General features: G+C 44.7%; 1 protein-coding gene across 8 annotated transcripts; it reads left to right on the top strand.

Annotated features, from left to right (window-relative positions):
- Positions 1-453: 453 nt before the first annotated feature.
- Positions 454-16,799, top strand: jade1 (jade family PHD finger 1). 8 transcript variants are annotated; one of them, XM_012875964.3, is made up of 12 exons: positions 454-592; positions 3,218-3,300; positions 5,421-5,552; positions 6,017-6,084; positions 8,662-8,819; positions 8,941-9,125; positions 10,075-10,286; positions 10,957-11,124; positions 11,262-11,378; positions 12,467-12,988; positions 14,614-14,731; positions 14,831-16,799. In XM_012875964.3, the coding sequence occupies exons 1-12, from the start codon at positions 504-506 to the stop codon at positions 15,871-15,873; spliced, it is 2,895 nt and encodes a 964-aa protein (XP_012731418.2). In that variant the 5' UTR covers positions 454-503; the 3' UTR covers positions 15,874-16,799. The 8 variants fall into 8 exon arrangements, with proteins under 8 accessions (XP_012731418.2, XP_012731423.2, XP_012731419.2 ...); XM_012875965.3 differs by lacking the exon at positions 454-592 and adding an exon at positions 905-1,240; XM_012875966.3 differs by lacking the exon at positions 454-592 and adding an exon at positions 1,283-1,543.
- Positions 16,800-18,159: the final 1,360 nt, after the last annotated feature.

Here is an 18,159-nt window from a genome sequence, read left to right as displayed (position 1 = left end):
TGATCAATCACAGGATTTAAATTTTAACAGTGTGAAGTAGTGAGGGGATCCCAAACCAAAATCTGCATAAGACCCCGTTTAACCCGTCTTTAACTACTCATCTAATGAACCCATGGAAAACAAAACTGTTTTTTTAGGTATTAGAAAATGTTAAGACTTCTTGAAATGAATACAGTTTCAACTGCCGGTTGTCTGTCACTTTAATTGAGCCCCTTGCCATATATGGATAAATCAGTGGTCTGCAAGAGAGGCGTGTTGTTTGTTGTTTCTCACACAAACGAAAGAACCTTGCTGAGAATAGATTCCTGCTAACTTAAATCAAGAACCTAGTTTAGCGGTAGTTAAAATTCAAGGATTTGGGGTCTTGAATGTATCGTCAAATCTGTTGGATAACCACCGAGAGCGGTTCGGGGGACTCTGCTGCCATCGTGCGGTGAACATGCGCTCCTGCAGTCCGGGCTGAGTAACCTCCTCCCCGGGCGCCGCTGCTGCTCTGTTTGTGTATGTGGAATGCGGGTCAAGCGGAACTCTCGGCAAAAACTGCGCTTCGCATCAAACTCAAAGACCGGCTTGCATCGCTCAGACGTGCTCCGTATGTACCGTGCTATTTTTTAAAAGCTATATCGATCCGCGTGCGTTTGTTAAAGATGTTTTTTATCGGGGCATTTGGGTGAGTTTATATTTCTGTTATGGTCGCACGAGCAGTCCGCTAGGAAAACGCGACGTCGTCATTTAAAATGGCGCCAAAGATTAACCTCAGCCAGTTCATCTTCGATAAACACACCTTACTGTAAGCCGCTGTTTAACCACACAAACAACACAGGCCTGGTCTTATCTTCGCAGGTACTTCTAGTTCTTGCGCACATGTTAACTTTAGAGAAACGTGTTTGAGTCCAAGTTTGACCCCTAACCTTTGACGGATAGGAGGCTGTTTGGGTTTTTTTTAATGAGGGGCACCGTGCTATGCTAGCAGGCTGCTGCTGCTAGCATAGCTGGAACTGACGTTTGTTAGCTTCCAGCTAGCAAGCTAGCTGCTGTTGCTAACACCTAGCATCTAGCGTTTACTTTTGAAAACGTTCCTAGTCTGAAGCGGTTTGTTGCACGTCATATTTCCATAGTGATATAGTTTAACCAGCTGCATATGCATCTGATTTATAAACTGTGAGAAAAACAAACAGCCAGGCTAATGAGATTTCCACTCGATGCACCGGGTGTGGGTGGGCCCGGTGGTTGCATAACGGTATGGGAAATCGTAACCAAGCTGCAATTCGACATAGTCTATCTTCTGTTTAAAACTAACACATGTGGCTGGCATAAAAGTAACGACTATAGCGATGTTTTTGATTAAAAATGCCATCTTTGCATGCTTAGACCAAGTACAAAGCAGATGTTTACTATGTGTGGCTGCCACTTAGCTTGGCACCATCGCGTGATGAAGCTAGCATCCGATTCGCACCTTCATATTCTGCGCTTGACTAAAGGAGCTGCGTTGAGCAAGCCTGGATTACATCTGACACACTGTGGTTCTCAAATACTCCGAATGGTCAGTGTTTGAACTGGATTGTCACATAAACCCTGATTCATTTCGTGAAAACAGAAAACAAATGATTCTCAGGTTGTTTTCTTCTTACGGCCACCTTGCATTAAAGGAAAAAACCCACTGGCCAGGCAAGTTGAAATATGAACCTAGTGGTTCTACGGTTTGATAATGGCAGAATGTGTTTGAATTCAATGTTATTCAGTGGCGAAACATGCCCTGAGACGTGTGAAGAGCCTTAAAATCACACCTTTTCTGTTTTCACAAAGTACAGAACAGTTGTAACTGAAAACACAGGTAACAAAAGCCAGTATTTTATGGTCTCCTCTAAATTCTGGACAATTCTGTCCAAGTTTCACCTTTCTAATCATGGTTTTAAGCAAGACCCAATTTAAGATGGTTAAAATACGAACATGCCTTAATCTCCATGTGTTGTGTTCCCACCAAATTGAATAAAAGTTCTCCAAATCAAGACAAATCTTGAGTGTAGAATAATTATTGCAACGTTTCACAGATCACAAACTATATTTTATGGAATGTGCATTTTTTTTTTGCAGACCAATCGTGTCCCGGTAAAATGTTTACAGTGTCGTTGTTAAGGGGGTTGGCTTGTAGGGTGGTCCCCAGCGAACAAACAACAGCAGCCTTTTTTAAACGAGCCTTCTTAAAGTAAAGGTTTGAAAGATCACCGGCGGTGTTTATCAGAACCTTTCATTTAGAAGAACTCGGCGTGGGCTCGACGGCTCGAGGTTGTGCTGCGTTTAAGGACTCAGATTGTTGCTCGTAAATTGAATTAAGTGTGTGTTCGCCTTTGATCGTCGTAAAGTAACGCGGAGGATGTAAACGCTGCGGGACGGTGAGGAGCAGCGTGTGCGGCGCGGAGGCCAACTTCAGCGTGCCGTACGTGCAGGACGACGGGGCGTCACGCAAACCGGGGTTAGCCTAGCATGCTAACTTAGGGTTAGCACCTCTCCACGGCTGGGCGACCCCCTAGTATTTTTCCACCTTGCGGAGCATATATGGCTCCGTGTTGATTTTTTTATTTTTTTTATTTTTTTTTTTTTTACGGCGACTGTAAGCTTTCTGCGCGAGGGCGGCGCTCCCGTGTTTACGTCGCGCGGGGAAACGCGTGGAAAGTTCCCGTGGTGTGTAAACAGTCGTGACGCGGTGTAATCTCCAAGGAAACATGTGAAGCGGCGGCTTGTTTTTAAGTGTGGGCCCGCTCCGCGCGTCCACGGTAAAACGGCAGCCTTTAGTGAGTAACAGTGGCCCGATGGGAGGCTGTGTCCAGGGGATGCGTTAGTTTCTAAAACTGCCGTTTCTCAGGGCTTCTGGAAGCATCCTGTTGTTGACATTTTCACGTCTTGCAACGTTGCGTAATATCACATACTATCCATTGCATGCTACGGTAAACGCGGAGCTGAGTTAATGTGTAACTGGTCTATGAGTGCAAACAGTAACGTGTCTGCTCTAGCCCCCTTATGCGTTTAATTTAGATATTTACGTTTTTTTTGTGGATAATCAGCCGTACTAACTGAGAATAAGCGTTTATTCCACTGTCGATTGTCCAACGTGTCATTGTAAGCCGTTCGTGTCCTCTGTCTGTTTCGTAGCTTTCATCACTCCCCTGTGCAGCTTAATATCCTGAGTTTTTTTTTTTTTTTTTTTTTTTTTGTGCAGTGTTGTGATGCCGGAGCTCCACAGACAGAAGACGATGAAGAGAAGCAGACACGCCAGCAGCAGCGATGACTCGGATAATGGAAGTGAGTAAATTGCTGCCTGAGCTGACTCACCTCAGCAGAGCTAGTGGGATTCAGGCATCTTCTCCTTTGTTGAACTACTAAGACTGCCCATCAGTGTCAGTAGTTTAACAAAAGTACATTAATGCACACATTTAAATTTACTCCTGTGCTGTTATAAATATTTCATTTGTGTTTTCAAGAGAGGCAAAGTAGTTGGATAACAAGGAATACTGCAGCATCTTGCAAAAATCCTTAAAGCATTTGGCTGTTATTAATCTCAATTTAGAGAATAAAATACTAATTACATTTATTCAAGCATTGAACCAGAAGGCTTCTTCGTTTATTCCTACTTTCATCAACTTTTTCTTGTGCATTAAGTTTTTCTCATCCTAAACTGTTTTATTAAAAGCTTAGATTATTACAGACAAAATTATCTTGTTATGTTATCTATTACTGGCTCATAAGCAGATATATACTTGATATTGTTTTGCTTTTAAACAGATTTAAATAGCTGGTTTGGGTAAACTTACCCTGTGCCGTAAGAAAGCATTCAAGCTAGGTAACCTAGATGTTGAAGAATAGATCATGACCATGTGAGATGCAAACGGTATAATAACCCGGAGTTGATAATACTATATTTTAATGGTATCCACGCTTCAATTAAACAAAAAAACTCAATGTGATCTAATTGCTTTTATTCATTGGAGATCTGTGGACTTAAGCTAAAATGTAGAATAAACATCTGCTTAAGATGCTTAATATTGTGTAGAAATGTTGCTCATTCTCAAACTGCATTTTATAACAGGCTGATGTTTCCTATCAGCTTGGGCAGAGACTGCAGTCCCGTGCTGCTTGGAGGTTTAAAAACTCTACGTTAGTTTAAAAATATCATAAATAGTTTTCAATTTTAGATTTGATGTAAATGTTAGAGTGATAGGCGGTGCTCCTGTAGTTTCCACACTGTGCCTGCTGTGTTTTTCACAAACTAAAACATTTGCCAGAGTTTAGCAGGTGATGCCGGCTTACTGGCTGTACACAGCATCAGGTGGGGAGCTCTGGACTGTTTGCTCTGAGCCGAACAGTAAGAGAAGTCACTCTTTCTCTGGCATCTCATTAAAGTGACTTTAAACTGTAGGAACGCTGTGATGCATAATTTACACGTACATGCATACTAGGTGTGGGTTGTTTATGGCATTGAGGTATAAAATTCACAGAAACGCACAATAAAATGCTCCCGCGACTCTGAATTGTGGTTTATTGAATGTAAGTAAAAACACGCAGCCAGCCGATCAGCTTTGCTGTTATTGTTTTGTCTGTAGTTGGTGGTCCATGTATGAAAGTCACACATGGACCGCATTTAGAAAGCGCCGTTACCACTGAGAATGGACCACAGCTGTGCTGCTGCTGTAGCCTCAGCACCAGTGCTGGTTCTTCCACGCTGCCTCATTAACAACCTCTGTGTCGTCTTTGGATCAGAACCTGCAGTCACGACTTAATGAAGCACATTAAAGTAAATAGTTTTAGCAAGCATGATTCCTGACACATTTGCTGTATTTAAGTATTTGATAAAGTGGCTACATGGGCAGTAACAGTTTGATCATGGCATCTGATTCAATAATTAAAAATGAGAAAACTAGGCAGACAAATATAAAGTTGTGTACACATTTTGGAATTGTAAAGACTAAAATACAAGTTTTACAAAAACAACATAATTTCAAAATAAAAAGTGAATGAAGAAGCACTTCTCCAAATCCATTTTTTTTCTACATGAAACCTACAGTCGATCATGTATAGTTGTTAAAACACTGCTAAATCCTTCCTGTGGCAACATCTACTGTTTAGAGTTTATTCACTTGACCGGCTAATGGCACAGCAGGCTCAGCAAATGGGAAATAACATTCAAACGCCAAAGCTTGGGTAGAAACAAGCTTTGGATCTAAAACTTCATATATAATGGTCTTAAAAAGCCAGAGAAATTCAGAGCTTCTTAGCTGCTGCGTGTTTTCTTCTGTGTGCAAATGTCTGAAATGTGACCCGCTTAAGCTTGCAGAGGTGACGGTAAGTATCCCTGACATTTTTGATCTTGGATCCATTTTACTGGTTTCTGTTTCTGTCAGAGTAAGTCTGTACTTGGTGTTCAGGACGTAAACAGAGAGAGAAGGGCAAGAAATGGACAAAGGTAAAAGCAGAGCAAAAGGACAGCGTCAGTGTGAGAAACAGGGCAGGAAGTAGGAACAGGAGGCGTGTTTGGACCGTTGAAGACGCACACACAGGTCAGGCAGTCAGGCTCCAAACGCACCTCAATCAATCATTTCAGACCACCATGTTTGCTTTTTTTACCCCACTGTTAGTTGTGTTAGGGAATTTAACTTTCTCCCATTATTAGAGAAGACAATTTGCTTTACTGTAAATGATGTCTGCTCAAAAACAAGTAACTGCACTTTATTATAACCTTCTTAAAGATTTTGTATAAGAATGAAAAATTGGATCCTAAATAGCATCAATGAAACAGTTTGTGACTGATGTGAATGTTTTCTTGTCCTGGAGTTCATAATTGAGAAGTGAAAATAACTACCAGTTTTAATGTATTGATAATGTTTTTAGAGATATTGGTTCAACTGTTTTGCACTTTTAAGTCAACACTTTGCTAAACCACGTCTTTGATCTGTCCTGGAGGAATTACTGATGCTTTTCAAAGCGAAAAAAACAGAACCAATAAAACCTTGTTATATTTCAGGTAATTCTACCTGCTGGTCTCTGCATTCATCACAGCACCGGAGGGGAACCGGGCAGAAACCCTCCGAGGTAAGTCTTTTCTTCACTATATCTGATTTTATGGGCCAGACCAGCACAAAGTCATGCATTACTGCCTGAGATGTCGGTCTGGAGGAGCCTCAGAGATCCACAGTTAAGGTGGTGAAAATCTTTCCAAAGAAAACTGTCAGTGAAATCCTGTTTGCAGCGCTGGTACCAGCAAACGTGGAAGACGTTGCTTTAGTCTGATGAGACCGACATTGGAATGTTTGCCTAACATTAAAACACCAACGCTGCTCTTAAACACGCCATCCTGACTGAAAGCACTGGTAGTGGCAGCATCATGCTACAGGGGAAGCAGGTCAGAGCTGATGAGATGAATGCAGGGCAATCCTGGTAAAACTAAAAACCTCAGAGGCTTTGGAAGACTTGGGACGGTGGCAGAGGTTCACTGTCAACACAGCCAATGGCAGAACAAGGCATGTTCATGTTAGAATGACACATGAACATGTGACCTAAATCCTGCATGAATCTGTTCAGATTCTCTGTCCATTGAGGTTGAACATAAAGCATTTTGCAAAAACAATGGAGCACATATCAGTCTGGAGATACTAAGAGCTGCTTCACAAGCCTTTCGGCTGTAAAGGGAACATAAAGCAGCCTGGGGTTTCAGCTACAGGGAAACCATCGTAGGACACTGCCACGGCAAAATAAAAGCCTTCACAATCAAGCTTTTTTTAAATATATGGTGAAACAATGTAAAGCATATTGGATATATTTACCCTAATTATGTATAGCCTAAATTTGCAGACTTATACTAGCCATAATCCAGGGTTGAAATGAATTTAAATATCATGATACGTTAAGATGTGCTTTATTGTGAAAAAGCAACAGCGCCTGCTCCTTCCTGTCTGGCTGTGAAGCTGCTAGTGGCTGAGCTGCTCTCAGGAGGGAAGGACAGCTAGAGATGCCAGTCCACTGTTGCCCATTCAGCATCTGTGTTGCTATATTTAGCGACTTTTCAGACCCCTCCAGTAATTTTCTTTTAAAAAGCGACTAGTAACAGGCAACTTTTAGCAACTTTTTTTGTTTTAATGCAACTTTACTGAAAGCACCAGTCGTTCTGGAATGACTGTATTGTAGCAGCACTGAGAGCTGCTATGAGGGATCCTGGTTCCCTCAGCGCTGTCTCACAGGCACATCTCAGCTGCTGCCTCGTCACGTAATTAAGTTTTTAAAGTCGTCTTTTTTTGTCTCTGTTGCACTAAAATATTTCCCTGAACAGCGTCACTGGTTCACCACGTTCACTTTGTATGCCTCTGATAGCCGTCTTTTTGGTACAGTTTGTTTTATGTAGTGTGGATTCAGGCAGTGTATTAAAATTTGTTTTGTAAAGGTAATTTGTAGCTCTAAACACATTTAATCGCTATTTTTAATAACTTTTTGTCTTGTCAAAAGCTCTCCTACAAAAAAAAACAAAAAAAACGATACCACTACAATCCTAGAGGAAATTCTGCATCCCTAAATAAAAAAGTTGACTACAAATACAAGCCTATTTTACACTTATAGAGAACATTTAACATTTCCCTTCCAACTATACGCTGGTCTGTGTAAGTACCGCACAAGGTCCTCAAAAGCTATGTTGAAGTTTGTGGCTGTAACTTGACGAAATGGAAGAGTTCAAAGGGAGCGAATACTTTTGTAAGGCACCGTTTTTGTTCATCATGCTCCAGGGCTCACTATCTAAGGCTTACAGTAGATGGCTGGTCCCACAAATGGAAACATTTCTCCTGTTATCTGCTCTACAGTCTGTAGACCTGGTCCCTGCAAGCCGCTGCTCACTCCCTCTGGCTGGAAAGCCAATTAAATTCAAGCCAAACGATGGCTTTGACCATGCAACGCTCTGATTGGCTAATCCAGTTTCAGTTTATGCTCTAAAACTAACCATATGAAATAAGAGTGGTTAACAATATTTATTAAATGACTTGGAAATACATCATTTATAACCCTCAGGCTTTAGCTTGGAGCAGTTTTGGGGCTGGGAGTTTGTTCAGAGCGGTACTGAATACCAAAGAGAGACATAAACAACGTCTAAAACTTCTAGAGCCGGGGTTCCCTAACTTTTCAGCCTGCATCCCCCAAAATAACAGTGCAAGAGACTGGGGACCCATTTTGGCCAGGGGATTTTCTTTCTTTGAAATTAGGAGAATAAAGTTGTAAAATGATGGGAATAAAGAAAGAATTTAGTAAACAGAGTTACAGAAAACTGCATACTACCCCTGCATTAGAATGAGGAATGTGGAACATCTGGTATAGTTATACTTCAGTATCAGTTTCACAAATAAGGAAATACGAAATTTAATTCCCTACAAACCAGTAGATGGAAACGCATCTGATGCCAATTTTCTTGTGGTGAATTGTTGCCATATTTTAAAAGTTGGCTCAAAATTTGCATGAGAATTGGATGGAAACACGGGTAGTGATGGCTTTGGCGATTAAAAAGAGACTAGAGGACTCAAGCGTACCGGGATTTGAACCCTGGACCTTGGTGCTGTTAGCCAGCCACACTGCTGTACTGTTTTTAAAACAAAAAAATATGAAACGGACAATTATCTTCCTTTGTGGCAGGTTTTCAGGACAGACTTGATCACAGCCATGAAATTACACGACTCGTATCAACTGAATCCTGAGGATTACTACGTCCTGGCCGATCCATGGAGGCAGGAGTGGGAGAAGGGCGTCCAGGTCCCCGTCAGCCCCCAGTCCATCCCTCAACCTCTGACCAGGTAGGAACGCCACAGCTGCCATCCTCTACCCCTCTGTCCCACAGCACTCATGGCATTTCAGACATTTGGAAATGAAAGGACTATAGGAGCGAGACGGTACATCGAGTGTTGTTTGTTGCAGAGTACTGGCAGAAAAGGGAAAGGAGGTGATGTTCATCAAGCCCAAGAAGTTGATCCGGACGTCGGGCACGGAGGCGCTGGGCTATGTGGACATCCGCACGCTGGCAGAGGGGATGTGTCGCTACGACCTGAACGAAGAAGACGTCGCTTGGCTGCAGATCATAAACGAGGAGTTCGCACAGATGGGTGAGCTACAGATCATGTGTTGTAACTGTGTAATTATCTCGTCAGAGTTATTGATACTTCCATTCTGAGAAGTGACTCAACCAGAGATACTTATTTGTGTCGGAGCCATTCATGCTGCTTCCGGCAGCAGCACTGCTCAGGCCCCCTCCCTGCAGCTTCACCTGGCTAAAACAACTAGCTGCTGCTACCATGGCGAGTACATCTAAAGAAAAACATGTGATCCTTTTAGCTGATGAGGCAAACACTTAAGTGTTTTTAGAGAGCCCTTCCCTGTGAGGCAGACTGATGGGAACAAACGCTGCATGCTTGCTGCGCTAACGCTACAAGCTAACATTGTGACACAGATGTTTGAGGGCAGCATGAAAAGGTCGATAAAGCTCCTGGATCTGGGCAGCACAAGCTAACGCTATCTGGATGGATATTAGCTTCACAGAAACAGACAGCCCTGTGATGGAGGTTCTGTTAGTCTGAGCTACCCCGTCGAGATGCGCTGCCCAGATGTGGAGTTCTGAACAACACAGCTGTCTCCTACAGTCTTCTGTTTGTTGGTGCAAATGCTGGGAAAGTCTCTCCAAACGATGTATAATACAGTGTAGCAAAGCCTGGGAATTGACATAACCTACGTTATCGTAGAACAGGTGATAAAGAACACAGATTTACTTAAATGTGTCCGGCCACGCTTTACACAGGCTCCATATTTAAATACTGACCACTGCTAAATTTATCCTAGTTTTACCATGATGGTTTTCAGCTTTTTAGCAGCTGTATGAACATGTGGTTTAATGAGGATTCCAGGTAGATCAACTCTAGGGGCTTTATTGATCAAGTTGATCAGCTGAATTATTTCTGTTGTTTGGGCCGCTGTGTCCTGGAGAAGACTTATGCAAGCCCAACAGAAAGCTGTAACAAGCAGAAGCACATTAAGGCCCTTGCATGGCGTTGTTTGCAGCTATGCCGCCGCTGGACGAGAACACCATGGAGCGGGTCATGGAGGAGTTCGAACACTGCTGTGACGAGAACATGACGCACGCCATGGAGACGGAGGAGGGGCTGGGCATCGAGTACGACGAGGACGTGGTGTGTGACGTCTGTCAGTCGCCAGACGGAGAGGACAACAACGAGATGGTGTTCTGCGACAAGTGCAACATCTGTGTTCATCAGGTCAGAAGTGAATCGCTGATGTGTTCATAGCCCTGGAGCCTTTTGTGCATTTTGTCGACCTCAGAGCTCCGGGTGTTTAAACGGGTTGAACGTGATAGACCAACGCAAAGTGGTGCTTCGCTGTGAAGAAGATGATGGAAAAATGAGAAATGCTTCTGAATTCTTGTTCCAAATCAAAATCAATAGCAGCGATGGGAATTTGTCTTAAGATCATTTCATCTGAAACCACCCAGTGTTGCTATTTGCTTTCACAAATCTAGCCTTTATAGGAGAGTGGGAAGCAAATAGTGGGTGTTGGTAGAAAGCCTTCAGGAATGTCATCTAGAGCTGCTAGGAACACGCCACCCAGCTGTTAATCCCATCAAAGGTGATTCCACGTCCTGTACTGACTCAGCGGGGCTCAGTACAAATGCATGGCTGTCTTTTCAGACTTTAAAAAATGTCTAAAGCCATACCTCATTTTTTACTGTTTAACTATGCACTTTGTGTTGGTCTGTCACAGCACCTTCCAGGTCCATGTGAAGGTTGAGCTTAGAACGTGGAAACAATTAAAGCGTAGTAGTATCTTATCAAGCAGAGGGACTTTATTTCAGCTTGGGTGACCATTACACTAAAACAAATATTGCTCTCTCCCTGTTTCCTGGCTCCCTGCGCTGATGTTCCTGATCAGGCATGCTACGGCATCCAGAAGGTCCCAAAGGGCAGCTGGCTGTGTAGGATCTGCGCGCTGGGCATCTTCCCAAAGTGCCAGCTGTGTCCTAAGAAGGGGGGGGCCATGAAGCCGACCCGCAGTGGAACCAAGTGGGTTCATGTCAGCTGTGCCTTGTGGATCCCAGAGGTGAAGATCCGTCATTCTGCTGTGCTCTCTGTGATAACTACTCTTCGTTATTATTTATACATCACACAGTGCGGTGTTTACCAAAGACCGACACTGCCGAGCTTACGTGTGCTGCTGTGTGTAATCTCGTTGGGCAGGTGAGCATTGGGAATCCAGAGAAGATGGAGCCGATCACCAATGTGTCCCACATTCCCAGCAACAGATGGGCTCTGATCTGCTGTCTGTGTAAGGAGAAGACAGGAGCCTGCATACAGGTACGGTCATTAAATGCATCACCTAAGACCATGTGACTGGATCTGTTAGCTGTTCTCATCTACATTACAGCAAATCCAGGCAGGACGTATGTAACTCTAAAGGATCTAGATCAGGGGTGTCAAACTCATTTTGGTTTAGGGGCCGCATACAGCTTAATCTGATCTCAAGAGGGCCACACAAGGTAACTCATTGCAAGATTAAATAGAACTAATAAAAGTGGACTTGTTGTTTTTTTATATTAAATTAATTTCACTTTTACACAATATATTATGAATAACCTCAGCGTTTTTATGAAAAGTATGTGCAATTTCAACAATACTTTTATTCAGTTAAACATTTACTTAAGTGCATTATGCTTAAGAACTGATCAGTGATTGTACAATGTTGAAAAACATTTATTCACATTTTTTGGAACTTAAAAACACTGTCCTGCATGACAAAATACATCAAACAGATACAAATTAAGAAATGATTTAAAATCAAGTTTCCACATCTGAAGCTCAGTGCTACCATCTGCTGGTTAAAACGCAGCGCCCCTCGTGGACAATATAGGAACTGCATATTTTCAATTAAACAAAGTACATGTTTTTTTCAATAATTGTTTTATCATTCTCTTCCTTTTATCTCCTCTTTCTTTCATCTTTTCTTTTTTTCTTCTTGTTCTTCCTTTCCTCTCCTACTTTCCCATTGTAGTGTCCATATCATTTGAGATATTCCCCGCATGAATCATAATAAAACTATTCACATTCATAAATCAAGTGGAGCACTATGGCAAAAGCAGTACTGCTCCACTTGTGAAAGTCAAATCTGATGAGCTCTTTTTGGCATTAAGACAACAATTCTTATTGCCACATTGCCAGACAGGACACTGGGGGAAAAAAAAGATTTTTTATTTTTTTTTATATAATGATAATGCATTTAGCCACAGGACCGGACTAAATTGTTTGGCGGGCCCGCGGGCCGTATGTTTGACACCCCTGATCTAGATCATATTCTGCATCAGATTCCATGCATAAGTTGATGGTTTTAAAACTGAATTAGCTACGCCTTTAACGAGTGTAATATCTGCGCCGTTTATCTACCGCAGTGCTCGGCGAAAAACTGCAGGACCGCCTTCCATGTGACCTGTGGTCTCCATGCCAACCTGGAAATGAACACCATCCTCACGGAGGACGACGAGGTGAAGTTCAAGTCGTACTGCCCCAAACACTCGGGGATCCAAGGGGCCGGAGGCGGCCAGCGCGACTCGGGGGACGAGGAGGAGAAGGAGGGGGCCAGAGACTGGAAGGGACGGGCCAAGAGCGACCAGGAGGAGCTCAGCAGCCGCCAGCAGGAGAAGAGGGTCAACCTGCGCAAGCTGAAGCTGCAGGAGATGGAGGAAGACTTCTTCCAGTTCGTGGACGTGGACGAGGTGGCCAAGACTCTGAAGCTTCCCCCGGAGGTGGTCGACTTCATCTACCAGTACTGGAAGCTGAAACGCAAAGCCAACTTTAACAAGCAGCTGCTCACCCCCAAGAAAGACGAGGAGGAGAGCCTCGCTCGGCGTGAGCAGGAGGTGCTGCTGCGGCGCCTGCAGCTCTTCACCCACCTCAGACAGGACCTGGAGAGGGTAGGTCTCCTCTTACTCCCCACCAGGACTCTCAGGCCACAGAGCAGCGGCAGGGACAGACTTAGAAGCAGGAGGAAGTATCGTACAAACAGCTGACATTATTCAGAATAAAGCAATATTGCAACACGGTGTGGTCCTTGTAAATTATAAAGCAGATTAAGGTTGACAGCAGCACCAGAAAACGCACAGGAGTTGATTTTATTCCAGTAGGAGGAGCTACGGTGTGGTAGATGGAAACCAGCTTTGCTCTATACTCTGTTTGCAACATTAGGCCTGTTTACACGACCCCTTTTTAACCGTGCTGAGAACGGTCTGAGCTCGGTAACTGAGAACTATCGATGGTAAATGGAACGCAAACTGAACTGAACTGTGCCAGACACAACTGAACCGCGCTAAATCTAGACCAGTTCCCTGTGTGGGCTCAGCCTGGTTTTTCAGTGGCACGGTTCTCTGATAACAAAGAGCGCATGAGCAGACGGCGTCATCTCCTTACAGCCAGCTGACATTTCAGACATTCATAAAAATACTAGCTTCCTTACCGTGCCACGCGGTTTCCAGTGATGATTCTGCTCAGCAGTGTGATGAACCTCAGCGTCTGTCGTTGTTTCCTGCGTCTGTAAATCCTGATTAGACGTTTGTTTGTCTTACCCACTTTTCAAAAGCTGACTCTGTCAAGTAAATTCACCAAAGGTTGCCTTCTTCACCTGACGATCCGCAAACAACGAAATATCACAATTATAACCAAGCATTACTGCCTATATGTTACGGGCGCCGCCATTTTGATTTGCTTGATTCCCTCCTTCAATCCTAGAGAGCAGTAGTACCGTAGATCGTCACTAGGAGGCGAGGTAATAAGAACCAAGCTTGGCACGGTTAACTGATCCGAGCTCGGCACGGATCGGTTTAACAGGCTAAATGTAAATGGGGCTATACTCAGCAGCAGTCGGCTCCTACCAACGACCAGCTGCAGCACCTGAGCTGTTCCTCCCTGGCTTTCCTGCCTCCAGCCGTCAGCTCATCGCTGCGGTTAGCATTCCTCAAACGTGTCCAAGAGGCTGCCAGCATCTCCTCAGCAGAGGCTGAAAGCTCTGGAGGCCAAACAGCCCTTCTGCTGTAGTTTACGTCTAAGATCGTTTTCATTCAGCCACGAACCACACGGGATCTCTCAGCCAATAAATCCACTCCTCAATAACCAAATGTTGGTATTAATAGCATAATAAGATGAAAGGCTTTCCTATAGTAGCCGAGCAGCTCCTTGAAGGTCTTCTGGTATGTTGCTGATTTCTCTCTTCTCCATCACCCTCATCTGTAGCTCCCTCCACGGGTTTCCCTCAGCCTGGGCCGCCCCACAATCTGAACGTTACCTGCTGCTCTGATGGAACAATTATGTAAACTTAAATCTAGTTGATCTGAGGCAGAACTGAATGACGGGGCGATGCGTTCATCTCCTCGTCATTTTATTACGCCCTGACGTCTAGAACAGTAAAATCCAAACGGGCCGTGCTCTCTTTTTACTTTAGCTGCACCAGTCTGCTGGGAGTCGTTGCCCTGGTGACTGACCCGGTTACAGGACAGGGACCGGTTGGTGGCGGATGCTGTTAAAATGTGCAATGTTGCCCCTTTAGGTGCGTAACCTGACCTACATGGTGACCCGGCGAGAGAAGCTGAAGCGCTCGCTCTGGAAAGTCCAGGAGCAGATCTTCCAGCACCAGGTGCGACTGCTCGACCAGGAGCTGCTCAACGGTGAGTCCTCCCCTCCCCTCCTCCCCTCCGGGGCCGTGAACGTCGTTTCTGCGGACCCGGTGGGACTTTGCTGTGACGCTGCACGGTTCTGTGTTTCAGGCGAGCCCTCTGCCTCTGACCTGGAGAAGCTGCTCTCCCTGGGCTCGTCGCCCTCCGCCGGCAGCCAGCCCGGCTCCTCCTGGAGCAGCTCGGCTCAGAAGAGCAGACGCAGCGCTCCCAGGGGGGAGAGGAGGAAAAGCCTGTCGGACTCGGCCAACGTTCAGAAGAAGGACAATCAGTGCAAGCCGGCGGAGAGCAAGGAGAGCAAAGGCTCCCGGGTGAAGGAGGCCGCCGCCACAGAGGCTGCAGGCGACGCCAAAGTCCAGAAGTCTGAGGAGGCTTTGGTTAAGCTCCCAAAGCCAGAGGCCACCCAGGAGCGCGCCTCCGTCAAGGCCCACAAGCCCGAGAGCAGGAAGGGCCTCAGAAGAGAGGCTCCAGGGCCAGAACACGAAGCTGTGGCTAGCCAGAAAGCAGACCCAGAGCAGGAGGAGCGAGGCAGGAAGAGGAGGAGCGACGTCTCCGAGAGCTTCACCTGCCAGCTGAAGAAGTTCAGCTCCAGACACCTGGACAAAACCGTGTCCATCCGGCTGGTGGACATCAGGAACTCTGACTCCGACGAGTATTTCTTTGAAGACGGGACGGCCAGGAGGAGCGGCTCTTCGCTCAGTCTGACTCCCAACACTAAGTTCAGGACCGGCGCGCTTTCAGACGCCTCCAAAGCCAGCGGCTTGCTCAGAAAGCCGGCGGGCGGCGCTTCCCACGGCCCTAACGGCTCCGTGTCGGGACACCTGAAAGGCTGGGGGAAGTTCCGCATCCCAAAGAGGACCGACAAGCCTCCGAGCGCCGCCGCGCCCAGGCAGCAGGAGCTGGAGCGCAGCAACCCTCTGCTCCGGCCGCTCACCAACACGCCGCAGCCGCCGTACCCCAGAACGCGGCTGCGCGCCGGACCGGAGGCCGACGGCTACGGCGCCGACCCGAAGGCGGCCGAGGGCGAGCTGGAGCCCTGCCTCAAACGCTGCCACTCCCACGAGCTGAGGGGCGACTCGTCTCTGGGGCGCCGCTACGGCTCGGACATTATCCGCCGAGGCGTGCTGGCCTCCTGATGGCCAGACAAGCTGCACTGTGCTCATCCGGACACAACCACCGTCACTCTTTCTACCTTTTTATTTTCTCTAGAAATCATAAAATGGCTAGATGAAATAAAAAAAAAAAAAACAACAACAACCCAGAGCTGATATTTATTTTTTATTTGTACCATAATGTAAAACTTGGAAATATTTGAATTTATTTTGAGCTTAGTTTTTGTTCGTTTGTTTTTGGGGGTAGAAACGTGTCAAGTTGCCACTTAAATCGCTTGCTCGGATATTTACAAGCAGAAGCATCGACTAGGAAGATGTTGTGATTGTTGCTTGGGACCATAAGCTTGCAATGTCATTTGTGTTTTAATCTAGTATTAGAGCGGGCCGTGGCTCAGGTGGAATTGGCCGGTCCAGCTCAGACATGTAACCCTGATCCCGTCAGCCAGTAGGACCCTGCAGGTCTTCTTCTTCTTCTTTTTTGTTTTTAACCAGGCACCATCAGATCTTAACAGCCACAACCAGGAAGTCCAGCCGACCCGGTTCTCGCCCTTTAGTCTCGCCCGGCTGTGACCCGGGAGGAAATTTTAAAGAGCGATGTTTTCCATGTCATCAGCACTTAAGTGTAATTGAACTGCGACCGTATCCATCATGTGCCTAACTTTTATTTGAAGCGTTTGCACTACGAGAGGATGGCACAGGTGGGAGGCACGACGAGAGATATTTTTACACTGAAAAACGACAGGAGCCTTTTGTACCCTCGGCCGCTGCTGTACTACTGTTATGCAAAAGGAGTGTTTGTGGGGGAGGGGGGGCTTGAAGAGAAATAAAAAAATTACTCTCAAGATAAATCTGTGTGCGATGAATGTTTGAACACGTTGTCCGCTGAGGTTCTTATCTTTTTCTACTTCTGTCGACTCACTGATAATAAAAGAGTTCTAGTTGGTCCAAAATGTGCCGCTTTGATCATGTTGATTTCAGAAAGCATTCCCATAACGCAGTCAGTGGCAGTCCTGCCTTTTAAGCTAAGACGCGTGGGTCAAATGGTTGTGGGGCTGGATCCTAAAACGTCTTTTAGGGGAAGGCCTCTTCTGCCAAAGCGTAAGTGTGCCAGCGGTCGCCATGGTGAGGGCTGTCCGAATAGTGCCGCTTTAGCTCCTTTAGCTTTAGCTCCTTAAGCTCCTTTAGCATAGAGGAGGAGTTATTTTCATTAAAGATAATTTGGATATTCATGGTGAGCTTTTGGATTTCTCGTTTGTTAATAAATTTAAGATACTGTAAAGATTTTATGAAGGTTTGTGAAGTAATCCCTTTGGAGTTGGTTATTCTAAGGTCACCATCCCAATGCCAACCTTAAAGGTAAATGATTCCAGCTTAGTTGACCATAAATGTAGTAAGATAAAGGATTTACTTTGACTATAATGGATTCTTTCAAGAAATATCCTGAAACAGAAAATAAAGCTATGACTTGTGTTCGTTCCAAATTTATAAAATGGTCTATAACTCCTAAAGTGAACGAGACCCATTTCAAAATCATTAAAATATATCCTGTTGCCATATTTCTTGAAAGGAGATTTAAATTTGATGTCGACATTTGCATCTTTTGTAAATCAACAGGAATCCCTGGAGCATTTTTCCCCCCATGTTAATATTCACAAAGCTTTTGGATAGACATTGGAAACTGGATTAATCTTAAACTTGTTTGATACTGATGCTATTTTATAGTAAGTAAACTATTTAAATCCAGCTTTCTCTGATGCTATAAATATTGTTTTAGCTAAATACCATTTTCACTGTAGTAAACGGAGAGGAATACGCCATCCTTCCCCTGATTTGTAAACGAATTTAAGATACTATTAAGCATTAAATAGGGTTAAACAATGGAAAACAAAGAAAATCATCTCACAACAGATAGCTAAAAATCTTTTGTTTTAAGCTCATTGTAAGGCTTTGTTCTTTTTTTTGTTGTTGTTTTTATACAGTTTACGTCTTTTTAATGGCCCCTAACTTGTAATCCTCCACGAGAGTTTTTGTATTTATAACATTTTATGTCAAACTTTGTGTATTGTTTTGTTCTTTGTTTAATAAAAAACCCTTCAGCATAGAAACCTGGGGAGGTCCCTTACCGGCGCTAATGAGCTATAAGAATCCCACAATGCTTTGCGTGACATCTCATGAGAGCAGTCGTTGGGCGGGTTCTGCCTATGCCGCGATGCGTCAGAGCGTCCGCCATCTTAAATGTGGCAAATCTGCAGTTACTCAGTCACTTAAACAGCATCAGAGGGACTTTAATCTCAGAATATACTTTGTATT

This window comes from Fundulus heteroclitus, chromosome 19 (assembly GCF_011125445.2).
Source record: "Fundulus heteroclitus isolate FHET01 chromosome 19, MU-UCD_Fhet_4.1, whole genome shotgun sequence".
NCBI lineage: Eukaryota > Metazoa > Chordata > Actinopteri > Cyprinodontiformes > Fundulidae > Fundulus > Fundulus heteroclitus.
This window is presented reverse-complemented; position numbering and strand designations above follow the sequence as displayed.